The sequence below is a fragment of the Oryza glaberrima genome, chromosome 5, assembly GCF_000147395.1.
Source record: "Oryza glaberrima chromosome 5, OglaRS2, whole genome shotgun sequence".
NCBI classification, from domain to species: domain Eukaryota; kingdom Viridiplantae; phylum Streptophyta; class Magnoliopsida; order Poales; family Poaceae; genus Oryza; species Oryza glaberrima.
The window spans coordinates 25,609,958-25,623,150 of record NC_068330.1 but is presented as its reverse complement, the minus strand read 5'-3'; the positions used below and the strand labels follow the sequence as shown (position 1 = coordinate 25,623,150).

Here is a 13,193-nt window from a genome sequence, read left to right as displayed (position 1 = left end):
GATCAACCCCAAAAAAGAATAACATTCGAATCTTTTCGATTAGATGATGTCGCAAACGAGATCCCGATCTGCAACACTAGTGACATAGCGATGCAAAGGATTTGGGAGCCATATGCAGATGGGTATCCGAGGGGTAAACTTGGACAATACCGCACGTAGGAAAGCAGTTCATCCCCAGGTCCCTCGTTAACCAAACCAAATCGCCCAAATGAAGAGAAAACAGAATCAGATTTGGCAAAAAAAAAAACAAACAAACACAGAGAGAGAGAGAGAGACTTGAACGGATGCTCAGCGAATACGAACCAATGGTAAAGGTAAACATCATATCACCATCAGCGGCGATCGATATAAGAACCAAACTCTCTTCATCGCACCCAAAATATCATAGACCCACGGAGAGACAGAGAGCTAAAAAACCGAAACGCGGAAGGGAAGAGATGAAGACGGCGACGGCGGCGGCGGCGATGGCGCTACGGGCTTGGGATCTAGGGTTTGGGAGTTGGGGGTGGATCCTATAAATAGAGGAAGGGGATGACGGGAGCGCAGAAAGGGGAACGCGGCCCGCTAGATCAGATGGGCCGGTTTGTTGTTGTGTTGCGCTCCGGTAAGAAGGCCTACTACTATTGGATCGACAAGCGTTCAGCCCGCGTACGAGCTGCTTCTGCCGCAACGCGAATGTCACAGTGACTGCCCCAGCGCGGTGCGTGGGCTGCTGCTACGGTATCTTGCGCGACAATGCGAACAAGAGCCCAAGACACTGCGACTAGACGTCGTCTCACGGAAAAGAAGCTACAGTACTATCTGCGGTCTGATGCTTCCTTCCTTTCAACATGTTTTTGCCACCTCCCTCCGTCCTAAAATATATTTGATCTCGTTGACTTTTTTAAACATGTTTGATCGTTTATCTTATTAAAAAAATTAAAATAATTATTAACTTTTTTTCTATCATTTGATTCATTTTTAAATATACTTTTATATATACATATATGAATAAGACTAACGGTCAAATATATTTAGGAAAAAAAATTTAGTTAGATGGAACACATTCTAGTACTATATATCTAAAGATCTGTCTAGATTTATAGTATTAGGATGTGTCTTACGCAACCAAACTTTCTTATATATTAGGATAGAGGAAGCAACATTTAGAATTTATTTAAAATATAACAGTTTATCCAATAATATTTTCTTTCTAACCAATTACGGACCTTCACTATTCAATTTTTTCACCGACTTTCATTTCTCCATTAATCACAACCTTTTCACATTTAATTTTATCTATTTTTTTAATAATTATGTTATATTCCGTGACGGATGTAGTAACAAATTGTAGTACAAACCAGTCCTGTATCAGTCGGTATCGATGGTAAAAAGCTCGTTGGCGTTTCAAGGAGCGGTCACATCATCTGCCATTTCACTTACAATTTGTCCCTCGCTGAATTTTCATGTTTGAGTGTGTTCAGTTCTAAAATTAAAAGTTTGTTTAAAATTAAAACGATGTGACGAAAAAGTTATAAGATTGTGTATGTAGAAAAGTTTCGATGGGATAAAAAAGTTAGAAATTTGAAGAAAAAGTTTGGAACTAAAATCGGCCTTGATCTACGCTCTCCTGCATATCTTCCCAAATGCATGCATGCGCAAATGCGCTACACGGGTGTCAGATAGGCAGCGGTTAACTGAAAGCCACAAAATTTGACTAGACGATGTTGCTGCTGAGTTTCTCTTTTGTTTTGCTACTGACTGCCTCCCTACCTAACTCGTCTAGTTGTTTCTTTAATTTTGCCCGTAATAGTTTTATCAACAACTCCTATTTTTTATCATTTTGAGCTACTTAGTCAATCTTTCAGTTAAGTTTGCACCGAGCCGCAGTGTAAAGCCAGTGTGATTGCACGTTTCCAAGACAAACTAAGGAAATGATAAGAAGTGTGTCGATTGTTGGAACCGATTCCCACTATTTGAGCGGGGTCCAGATGGAGAGGGCCTCATCGTTGATATATTTATATGCTTATCAGTCAAAAATTGAATTTTCAACGTTAAATTTGAAGCTGATTTTGGGGTTTTTTCATCGAAGTTTATTTTTCAGCCTTTGCTTTTAGATCGCTAAAAACACACATATATAAAAGTTTTATCTACAAATTGATTTACGTTTGCGAATATGCCATTTGATATATTCAGAAAATAGGCCAAACGATGAGGCTGATAGTGTTGCTGAATGATGTTCATCGGCGTAGGATGCTGTCACCTTGAGCTAGCCGAGGTCATTATCCAAACACCTTGAGCTAACTGACGGGATGGCCGCTGGGGACACATTTTGGACCCTTCCCATCATTCTTACTCAAACACTTTGCCTAAAAACGCCCAGTACTTTACCTGGCGCTCTCAGTTATAGGGCTGAAACCGGATCGAATTATATCTGATCTGATTCGCTTTGAACCTATCCAAATTAAGGATATGGTATGGGTTTCACAAATCCAGTGCATATGAATGCGGATGTGAATAGGATGGTGCGGATATAGTATATGATATTTCTATCGAATTATCTGGTAGGCCGATTGTCTGATAATCCAAAATTATTAACTAGTGTAACCACTCTATTTATTACATATAACATGAGTTGGCTTAACCTAACTTATCAATTAACTTAGACTCATTTGATCTCAGGGCATCCACAATGTTAGGAAAAAGCAGGTATTAGGCAATATACTATTCCTATGACTTAGTAATAAGCATTGTGGAAGTGGGTAGTAACTAATGCTAGGTAGTAAGCTTATGACCCACTCATAAGAATAAAAAAACATTAAAATCTCTCTCACTCTCTCCTTCCAACACAAGATGTGCTACTACTGCATACTGAGTTGGACAAAAAAGCAACTAAAAAACAATATTTTTTTTCTCATGGAACCCACTTTACAAAGGCCTACTACTTAGCCCTGCTACTTATTGCCCTGCGTAACCGCAACATTTTGTTTTCAAAAAAACCGCAACATTTTACTGTTATTCCAGTACGTTCCCTCAATCTCTTTTCCCTGGCATGAGACGAGATGACGAGCTTTGAACGGTCGTGGTAGGCGTGTGTCCTTGGCTGCACTGTTCACTGTCGCGCTGAAAAGATGCATGAGAGAGAGGCCTTGTGTTTTGTTCTGTTCGTGTGCTCGTGAGTCGTGACAGCACGCACTCTCGCAAACGAGATGAGGTTGCCCTAGTACGGCAGTCAAAACTCTGTACCAACTCACTGATCATGTCCTGGAACCAGAGGGAGACAGAACACAGCAGTCAAATGTTTTGTACCGTCAGATTGATCGTGTCTTTGAATGACTGCAGAAGGAAGATGCAGCTCTACCAACTCCCAACATTTCTTGTTCTTCTTGTGTTTCCATGACTTAGTTTAACAATACTACTAGAAGTTTAACAGATGCGTGACACAGGGAAATGTGATTAACAACATTACAATAGTAGCACTATATATGTTGTCCGTCACAAACACTGTCTGCATTTTGAATTGACCGCAAGTGTAAAACACAGGAGAGAAGGAGATGAACAGAGGTAACTACAAAACCAGAAGGAAAGCTGTAAAAGCTTTGCAAAATGTATTTGGACTCATCAATTGCGTCTTGCACCTCTGCACTGCAGCTCCACTCCAGCCTTCACTCGATTAACTGAGATCCCAGCAGAGCAGCACAGGCACAGGGTGGGTGGTGTGGTGAAGTGGTGATAGCTGGTAAAGCTGAGCAGCATTAGCATTAGCCAGCCGCCCATGACTCTGCTCGCTTTCTCTGCCAACGAGCCCATTTCCACCGTCATTTTCCTGACTTTTATGAAGCTTCTGTTTCCTACCGCATGTGTTTGGGTTGGGACCCTGCTGGGTTAGTCTTTTTCCATCGTTTGCATGTAATGCGAGTGTGCACCTGGGCTCTGGACAGGAAGAAATTCTACTACTAGCAGTACTACCTGAAGTCTTTCTTTTCGGTTTACCAGCATTAGTTGACGAAACCAAACACGTTTTGTCAGTTTCAGTACTATCACAAAATCTCACCATTTTGACATCGTTAGCATAAAACCACGGGAGACTTTAAAAATAGGAGTACTGTATCCTGGCATAAAAGGCAGGAATGGCAGAAAATCCAATCCAATGGCCATCGTGGTTGGTCCGGACCCAACACCACCCAAGTACCCTGGATGCGCTGCCGATTGATGATTCCCTGCCGCCCGCGCCACAAAAATCGCTCGCAAAAATTACCCGCGCGGCCCAACACCTGCCACGCCGAACTCAACCACCCGAACCAAGCAGTGCACATCTCCGCGCCGCTACCAAACGCCTAAGGCATGTTTCTTTCAGTTTAGGATTATTATAATTCAGATTATTGAGAGTAAGCTGAAAGAAACAGTCAACTTATTGATGTAACTTATTATAATCTGGAGCCCAGCTTATTATAATCTGATAAACTCATTTAGGTGAGCTTTTTTCAGATTATTGGGTAAAAAATTACCCACCATTGCCACCCCACTCCCTCTTTAGACTGGCAAACCCAATAATCTAGATTCTAATAATCTAGTAAATAAACAACTAACCGTTTATTATACTACAGATTATAACAATCTAGCTTATATTAATCTGACTCAATAATCTAGATTATAATAATCCCAAGCTGAAAGAAATAGGGCTCAAGTGTTACGCACTCCGCTACTCCACTTCCTCGTGTTGAGTCGTCGTCCAAATTCATTTACCCACATATAAAGACCAGCTTATCGTTATTTTTTTTAAGATTCCACCTTCATATATATTTCTTGTAAGCCGTCGTTCAGCGTTTACCCTCCGATATAGTAAAAATGTTTACTGGCTGACGCCTGTGTTTTTTTCTTCCTAATTTAAAAGCATTTTCCACATTAAATCTCGTGTCTTGTATGATTGTATGATTGAACTATTAGTTTTTATCGGTTATTTGCTTATCGTTTCCTAACATTCTGAACACAAACCAGTTTAAAACCCACCCGTCCCGTGCCCGTGTCCGTGTCTCGTCCCCCCGACCGCGCGCCTCTTGCCATTGCTACACCATGCACATCTTCCGCCTCCTGGCGGCGCGGCGCCGCGCCGTGTCGACCATCACGGCTGCTGCTGCCGCTGCGCCGGCGGCGTCGTCCGACGCCGGCCGGGACAGCGAGGACGAGGGCCCATTCTTCGACCTCGACTTCTCCTCCGTCCGGGGGGCCTCCTCCAGCTCCGGCAGCATGTCCGGCTCCGACGACTCCGACGACGACTGCACGGACCTCGACTTCATCATCTCCCTCCACCGCAGCCGCTCCGCCTCGCCCTCCTACGACACGCTCTTCTTTGCCGCCGCCGCGTCGGAGCCCAGCACCAAGGCCAGCTTCCAGCCGTCGCATCACTTCTGCGCTAAACGCCGCGGCGGCGGCGGCGGCGGCGGCCTCCGGACGCTGAGCTTCGGCGCCAAGAAGGCCGCGTTCTACGGCGGCCGCCACAGCTTCGCCCGGAGCTCATGCAGCGCGCGGTCTCTACGTCTGTTCATGGAGTCACCGGCGGACGACGACGGCGAGGAGGTCGACGAGCCGAGGAGAGCGCCGCCGTCGAGGGACGTCATCCGGCGGTACCTGACCAAGATCTCCAGACGGTTCAGGAGGACGGCTCCCCGCGCCGCCGGCGAGGCGAGGGGGCTCCGCCTTCTACGGAAGAGCCGGTCAGCGTCGGCGGCGACGAGCCTGTCGGCGTCCAGCTCGGCGCCGTCCGGGCGAGACGACTCCCTTCTCGAGAAGCAGGACGGCATTGCCAGCGCCATCGCCCACTGCAAGGAGTCTCTGCACCGAGGTGCGTACGTGTCATCATTCATTCAAACAGTTCGTTAAACCAAACACTGTTTCTAAATTATGCCCGATTTGTATGCGCTAATTTGGCAAAAAATTTCTTCCATTTTTCAGCGTCCGTGTCAGAGTGCGACTCGTCGCTGTCACGGTCAAGAAGTGACCCAGGAAAACGCGAAGCTGATCAGAGTTGCCATTAGCTTACTACTAATCCTGATGGTTACCAAGACTAACGAACGACCCATCACAAGTCTCAATGAAATTGTGGTCGAACGGCCGAAGCTTCCACCTAAATTTCAGAAAAGACGGAGAAGAATTCAAAGCACTAGTACAAATTATTGAAGTTTGATGAACATGCGGCGCTTGAGGTTGCTAAAGATTTCTCATCTCTTTTGTTTTATGGGTGTGGGTGAGTGTGTGTGTTTCACGTCCTTAATTTTAGTTTAAGGCTTTAAGCCTTGGTGAATGTTTATTTTTTTCATTTTTCTTTGTTATAGGAGAGTGGGAAAAGTGCTCTTTTTAGGCTTCTTTATCCCTCATCTAGTGTAGAAGCGTGGATTGTTTTGTGTGCTCGCGCTCTTTCCGTGATTTTTTTTCTCGTCTTTCTAGTTTGCTTTTGTACAAGTGACTCGCAACACGACATGTAATTACGTACATTCTTGCCATTTGACTGGCTAGTTCTGGCTTTCACCGATGTCTCTCTCGTCGCCCTTTTTCAGAACCGTCTATCCACTCAAACCTAATGTGTGCAAGTGCAAATCAATCACCCTATGCTTAACCACGTAACACATCGATCAAGCTCATTGTGTTAATGAGCAGAGTAATCTGATGCCCTTCTTCTTTTTTTTTTCTGAAAAGCTGAGGAGGCGTTCATGTGGGTAGTAGTGGGGGAAAAGCTGAGGAAAAGCTCGGGGGGCCTTGATGGCGTAGCGCCATGATGAGAGGAGAAGAGAGCGAGAAAAGAAAAGCGAAACGCGCGGTTCGCTCGTACGACGACGCGGGGTGGCCGGAGAGAAGACAAAGATCTGTGCGTGATTCCGAGGGTGGTGTGCCCCTCGGGAATCGTGCCGCCCCGTAGACTATGCGCATGTTTACACAGCTGGCAAAATTTTTCACCCTTCTATCGAATGTTTGACACATGTATAAAGTATTAAATATAAACGAAAAAAATAACTATCTAAATTGTGAGACGAATCTTTTAAGCCTAATTGCTTCATGATTTGACAATGTTTTGTTACAGTAAACATTTGCTAATGACTAATTAATTCGGCTTAATAAATTTGTCTCTAATTGCTTCATGATTTGACAATGTTTTGTTACAGTAAACATTTGCTAATGACTAATTAATTCGGCTTAATAAATTTGTCTCGTAGTTTACAGGCGGAATGTATAATTTATTTTGTTATTAGTCTACGTATAATACTTTAAATATGTGTCCATATATCCGATGTGACATGCTAAAATTTACACCCATAAATCTAACCACCCCAATAAACACATTTCGAGAAATTAAAATATGAGAGAGGACTCCAAAATATAATATATATATATATATATATATATATATATATATATATATATATATATATATATATGACAAGTTGGATCATATACTAATAGGGTATCATATATTTATAGGTAACTATTATATAAATTGTTTAAAAAAACTATTATATAAATTGACTATAAATAATTTAAATAATTTAAAAAGTAGTGGGAACTTGATCTTACGAGTGCAGCCTTTGCTTTTGTTCTCCGTGACCTCCTCCTCCTCCGTTTGCTGCTGTTCTCGGGGATATGTATGTACTCCCTCCCTCTTAAAATAGCTAATATAGCTATTTTTAGTACAGTGTCTTGTTTCAAAATAAAGTTATTTTTTCACCTACCTCCTCCTCTCAACCAATCACAACCATTCTTCTTCACATACTTTCTCTTTTCAACCAATCACACATTTTCTTTAATCATTTTTATCTACTTTCTTAATATTCGTACCAACCTTAGAAATAACTTCATTTTGAGACGGAGTAAGTATGTCCCTTTCGTTTACCTTCTTCTCTCTCGTCGTCTGGCCACAGGCAAAAGTTGCATCTTGCATGGAATGCAACGAGACCGAAGCTTTGACGACTGCGCGCCAGCCAGCACGCAGCGGGGGAAAGGAAAGACTTTACTTGTTTAATCTGACCACGGGTTACGTTTCGCTTTACTTTTATATATACCGCCTTTCTTTAATTACCTCGCCCTAATCCGGCCTAATTCTGACGGAAAGGTAGGGGATGAGATGAGCAAAGCTATCAAAAGTTAAGTGTGCCCTGGCCCTGCCCTGCCGTCAGCATTTAGCGGTGACCCCGAGGTGGTGCTCAGCTCTGATTGCGGTTATTACAGATTTTTCCAGTGCAGTGTCAGTGGTTTCATTGCGAGGCTCAAATGGGCCAATGCTGCTACTATTTGCCAGCACTCGCTACTCAGTCAAGTGTACATATATGTTGTTGAGATGATTGCTTGGGTTATCGTTCTTCAAGTGAGTAGTAGGAGTATGTTTTTCAGTTTTTTTGCTTGCTTTTACCGATGACAAAACTGCATACCCCTGCAGAGGCTCGCGGCTGCAATGATGGTGGACTATGGAGCGTTGCGCGGGCCCTCGCTCTGATCCTGTGACTCCTGTGAATCTCGTTAGCCCTATTTGATTAAAAGAAAATTAATAGGAATTTTAGAGGATTTCATTCATATAGGATTTTTTTCTATATAGTCCTTTGAATAAAAGGAATGGATCTTATGGAATCCTATGAAATTCCTATGGATTGGCTAATGCCATGTAAGTTTTGGAGGAATTCTAACATGAAGTAAAACCTCTTGGAAACTTTCCTTTGAGTCTTTATCTCTCCTCTAATTCATGCGTTTTTCCTGCGGTCCAATCAAACGACTATTCCTCTGTTTTTCCTGTGTTTTGCAATCCTCTATTTTACACTTACATTACTATTAAAATCCTGCGTTTTTTCTATTCCTATATTTTCTTATTCCTACGATTTAAAGGGCCCTTAATCTGCTCGTAGCCGCCCAAAAACAAAAGCGACCGACAATGTTTTGTTTTGTGGGTGGGACTTAGCTGGACGAACGGTGCACTTCAGTGCTGGAATAGTTCAGTTCTCAAGACAGGGAGGAGTATATTTGACTGTAACAAGATAAACATGCCAAGAGAAAAATGGCCTCTGCTAGCTACTGCTGCACTGTGAAATTCTGCTGCAGCAACCGGATGTGTAGTAGTACTAGGGATAAACTGGCCATTGAATATACTACTGCACAAATGGAGCAGAATAAATGTGGAGTTATCAGTGCGGCAGGATGCCAAGAATCTCAAGGCCGTGGTGCCTCACGTCGACTGGGTGATGAGTGAAGCTCCGCCGCATGAATCTGCATATTTGATTCTTGACAGCGGTCGAAGGACACTGTTGTTGCCGCTGGTATAATTAACCGACCACCAACTTGCTTGGAGATCACTGAGCATATGCATATGCATTCTCCTTCTCCCTGGATATGATGTGCCTTCGTATGGAGTACTACTAGTACATATTTTCTGTTCCGTTTTTTAGGATTCAGAGGTGCATGGACGTACACTAGTTGCACTTGGTTTATGAGTAGATCTTATGTTTACAGATAGGGACGAGAAGATCTGATCTGTACAGAACCAAGAGATTGTTCCAAGCTCTGTTGCATTTCTGTTCCATGCATCCCATTGTTCAGTGCAGATGCATTGGATACCTTCCAAGGTCAAGCAGCCAGCAGGAGGAAGAGGAAACAGGGTGAATGGCTGTTTTCTCCTCCACATGAGGGGCTGGGTCAGGAAGAAGCATGCATGCATTTTCAGTTTTGAGCTTTGCCATGGAAAAAAAGAGAGTTTTTTCTCGTTGCTTTTGCTTTACCAAAGCGCAGTGCTATTTTTGCATGAGCCTATCTTTTTTTTTTCCCTCTGGAGAAAGGGAAGCATGCATGCTTGTTTCCTTTTCCTCTTGGGGCATGCTACAGTAGTAGTACAGTGCTAGTTTTGTCCATGGGACTATGGGAGGGGGTGGTCAACTGCTGAGGTTAAGGGACTGTTCACTTTAATGCCAAAAAAACCTTACCAAATTTCGGCATTACTAAAATTTTGACATGATTTCTTATATAGTTACCAAAATTTGGTAGCAAACTAAATGTAGCCACTTTTTTAGTAACTTTATTAAGATTTGGTAAGGTTGAAAATGACATTAAATTGAACAGGCCCTAAGCTCCGGCAAGTTCGTGTATACTCCAGCGATACTATACCACAAACTGAGAATAAGGCCTTGTTTAGTTCCCAAAATAATTTTGTCTAAAAATATCACATCGAATCTTTGGCACATGCATAAGTATTATATTATTAAATATAGATAAAAAAACTAATTGAACAGTTTGCATGTAAATCGCGATACAAATCTTTTAGCCTAATTAGTCCATGATTAGCTATAAGTGTTACAGTAACCCACATGTACTAATGATGGATTAATTAGACTTAATAAATTCGTCTTATGATTTTTAGGCGAGTTATGAAATTAGTTTTTTCATTCGTGTTCAAAAACCCTTTTCAATATCCAGTCAAACGTCCGATGTGACACCTAAAAAATTTCTTTTCGTGAACTAAACACACCCTAAGTATAGTCTACACAAGAGTGCTGCCACTATGCTACTCCTGAAATCTATCTGGTTCATGAACCACGTTTTGAGTCATTTTTGGGATTTCGGCCAAATTTTTGGGACGCGAGTGTTGCTACTATGCTACTCCTGAAATCTATCTGGTTCAGGAGCCACGTTTTGAGTCATCCTGGGATTTCGACGGACGAGATGTTGAGCACCAGTAGATATGCCTGTCTCCTTATAATTTCTACTAGTTACTTGTAGTTGTAAATCAACGTATCTATTAGCAGATCACTAGATCCGTTTCCTGTCCCTCTTCCATAGCAGTAGAGACGTGAGATAATGTAGAATACCCGTGCCTATCCATTTGCCCTTAAGAACATTGCAGAAGTAGACAATGAACACAGATATAGAGTGAAACTCTCTCTTTATTATAGATCTCATCTAAAGTACGAGCCAATTTTAGATGTCACACCCTGTCCCGTGTATATAGGGGTCTTAGGAGGAGATAGATATTATCTATACTCCGGTTCGGATTGGCCTACAAGAAACTTATCTCCTAAGAATTTGTTTCACAACAGTAGTAACAGTAGTAACCTATGAGAGGCGGCTTAGCTAGTGAGCTCGGTGGGGTATTTTGGGTTGGTGGGCTGGGGCTTCCGCTAACCAGCTCTCCCTTGGTGCCACATGCTATATAGGCTTGTTTGATGGCCCGGTCTTTGTAGATCAGGAAATTCAGCATACGCAAAAACTGTGTAGTATAGTAGGGAAAAGTCTATATGATATCCCTCAACTATATCCAGTATTTTAGTTGTATCCTCAACTAAAATAACGGATATAAAATTTCCTTCAACTATTAAAACTGGGTCAATTACCTCCTTCATGTCCGGTTTTCCAGTTCATAGATGAAAATCATACATGAACTATAGTTGAGGAGGTAAATATTTTTTTCCCTATCCAGTAGGACAAGAAAGGGGAACGAACATTCGTCTCAACAAGCGTGCAAGACATTGTGGTACGTAGTACATGCAACCTACTGCAATTATAGATTTGTGACGGGAGTCAATGCTACTGGCTAATTCTACATGGCCTGCTAGTTGCCAGCAAAGATTCATAGCATTGCGTGATCCATGAACAATCAATAGCTTGATCACAAGTAAGCAAAACTTAGTTGCCCACGTTTTGTACGAAAAATCTCGGCGTACTTTACTCAGCTTTCAAAGTTAGGATGAACGTGGTACATCTTATGGTACAAAACGAAAGTAATTAATTAAACAAAAAGAAGATATGATCAACAGAAATAATTTGACAAGGGAGAGACTAGAGAGGAGAGTAATTAGCGAACGGTTCACTAGTCCGATCCGTTCGTCTCCAGTAAGGCAAAGAAAAACTTGAAAACTATGGCGGATCGCTCTCGATCGCGTCGCGCCTTGCACCGTTGCGAGATCAGTGGCCGCTGAAGTCCGCGACGCACGACGGCGAGCCGGCCACGACGACCGCGGTCGACACGCGCAGCACGACGCGGCACCGCATCGCCACGCGCACCGCGCGGCGCCCGTACAGGCCGCCCAGCACGCTCACCCTGCCGTCGACGGCGGTGTGGCTCGCCAGCCGCACCTCGCCGCGGCCGAACAGCACCTCCCCGACCACCGCCGCGCCCACCCTGTCCACGAACACGTCCATCCCGACCCGCACCCGGCTCGTGCCCCGCGCCGCCACCTCCCCCGGCGGCGCGCTCCCCAGCCCGACGTACTCCGGCACGCCGTCGACGTAGAACTCCGTGGTGCTCGTGCCGAACCTCATGGACTCGTAGTTGGGGTTCTTGATCACGATGCCCGCGACGAGCGTCACGTTGATCCGCAGCGGCCGGGAGGCCTCCGTGCCGAACCCCACATGGAAGCGCTCCACCGTGACGGAGTCCATGGACAGGGTGGGATCCCTCACCTTGAGCACGGTGAGCGACAGGACCAGCATCGCCACGGCGGCCACCGCGGCGACCACGCCCAGGGCGCAGCACGCGCGCCGCAGCAGCCGGCTGCCGTGGCCGTGCTGCTCCGCCGGCTTAGCGATCTCGACGTCAGCATCGCCGTCGATGGCTTTGGCCTTGGCCTTGGCCTTCACCTTGGCGGCGTCAAAGACGAGGTCGACATGATCTTTGGCTTTGGGTTTCTTGGGCTCGGGTTCCGCCATGAATCGATCGTGTTTGTGGTGTGTGTGCGTGGCGTTGGCCGAGTCGGCAGCATTTTGCAATTTGCGGGGCCTTGCGGAATGCAACGCCAAAAGGTGGTTGGCCGTTGGGGGGGAAGAGTTATTAAGGCGGGGTCGGTGTCGCAGCGGCAAATGCAACAGTTTGGTTTGGTAGTTGGGGAGTTCGGGGTCGCTGTTTGGGAACGTCGGGCTTAAATTCGGTCAGTGCGTGACACGGACAGACGCCTCCCGCGATGTAACTGCCAACGGCCACGGCCTGACGTTAAACGCGTATGGTATGGGCCAGGCTCGTTTTCTAGTCGCTTACGGGCTGAGCCTTTTTAGGAGTTCCTCTAGTTACTGGGCTGAAATGTAACGTCTGTCGAGTATGCGGGGCCGTCGGCAGGACATGGCATCGCGAAGCCCAACATCACGGAACCACTAGTGTCGCGGTCATCATATCACATGCCATCGATCGCTTCGCTCCTCTTATCGCCGTTGACTTTTCTAGAGTGGTAGAAAAGCGGTTGGATCCAACTTCCAGC

The 13,193-nt window shown here is 44.6% G+C and overlaps 2 protein-coding genes across 2 annotated transcripts; one reads left to right on the top strand and one right to left on the bottom strand.

The window, feature by feature from the left end:
- The first annotated feature begins 5,028 nt into the window (after positions 1-5,028).
- On the top strand, positions 5,029-6,976 carry LOC127774078 (uncharacterized). Its single transcript, XM_052300350.1, has 2 exons — positions 5,029-5,821; positions 5,932-6,976. The coding sequence occupies exons 1-2, from the start codon at positions 5,053-5,055 to the stop codon at positions 6,012-6,014; spliced, it is 852 nt and encodes a 283-aa protein (XP_052156310.1). The 5' UTR covers positions 5,029-5,052; the 3' UTR covers positions 6,015-6,976.
- A 4,499-nt stretch (positions 6,977-11,475) lies between these two features.
- On the bottom strand, positions 11,476-12,734 carry LOC127774402 (uncharacterized). Its single transcript, XM_052300640.1, has one exon. It carries the CDS (start codon positions 12,649-12,651, stop codon positions 11,908-11,910), a length of 744 nt encoding a protein of 247 aa, XP_052156600.1. The 5' UTR covers positions 12,652-12,734; the 3' UTR covers positions 11,476-11,907.
- Between the last annotated feature and the right edge of the window lie 459 nt (positions 12,735-13,193).

Coding starts and splice junctions, on each gene's coding strand:
- LOC127774078 (XM_052300350.1), top strand. CDS start 5,053: ATGCACATCTTCCGCCTCCTGGCGGCGCGGCGCCGCGCCGTGTCGACC. Junction 5,822..5,931: donor CAAGGAGTCTCTGCACCGAG/GTGCGTACGTGT, acceptor TCCATTTTTCAG/CGTCCGTGTCAGAGTGCGAC.
- LOC127774402 (XM_052300640.1), bottom strand. CDS start 12,651: ATGGCGGAACCCGAGCCCAAGAAACCCAAAGCCAAAGATCATGTCGAC.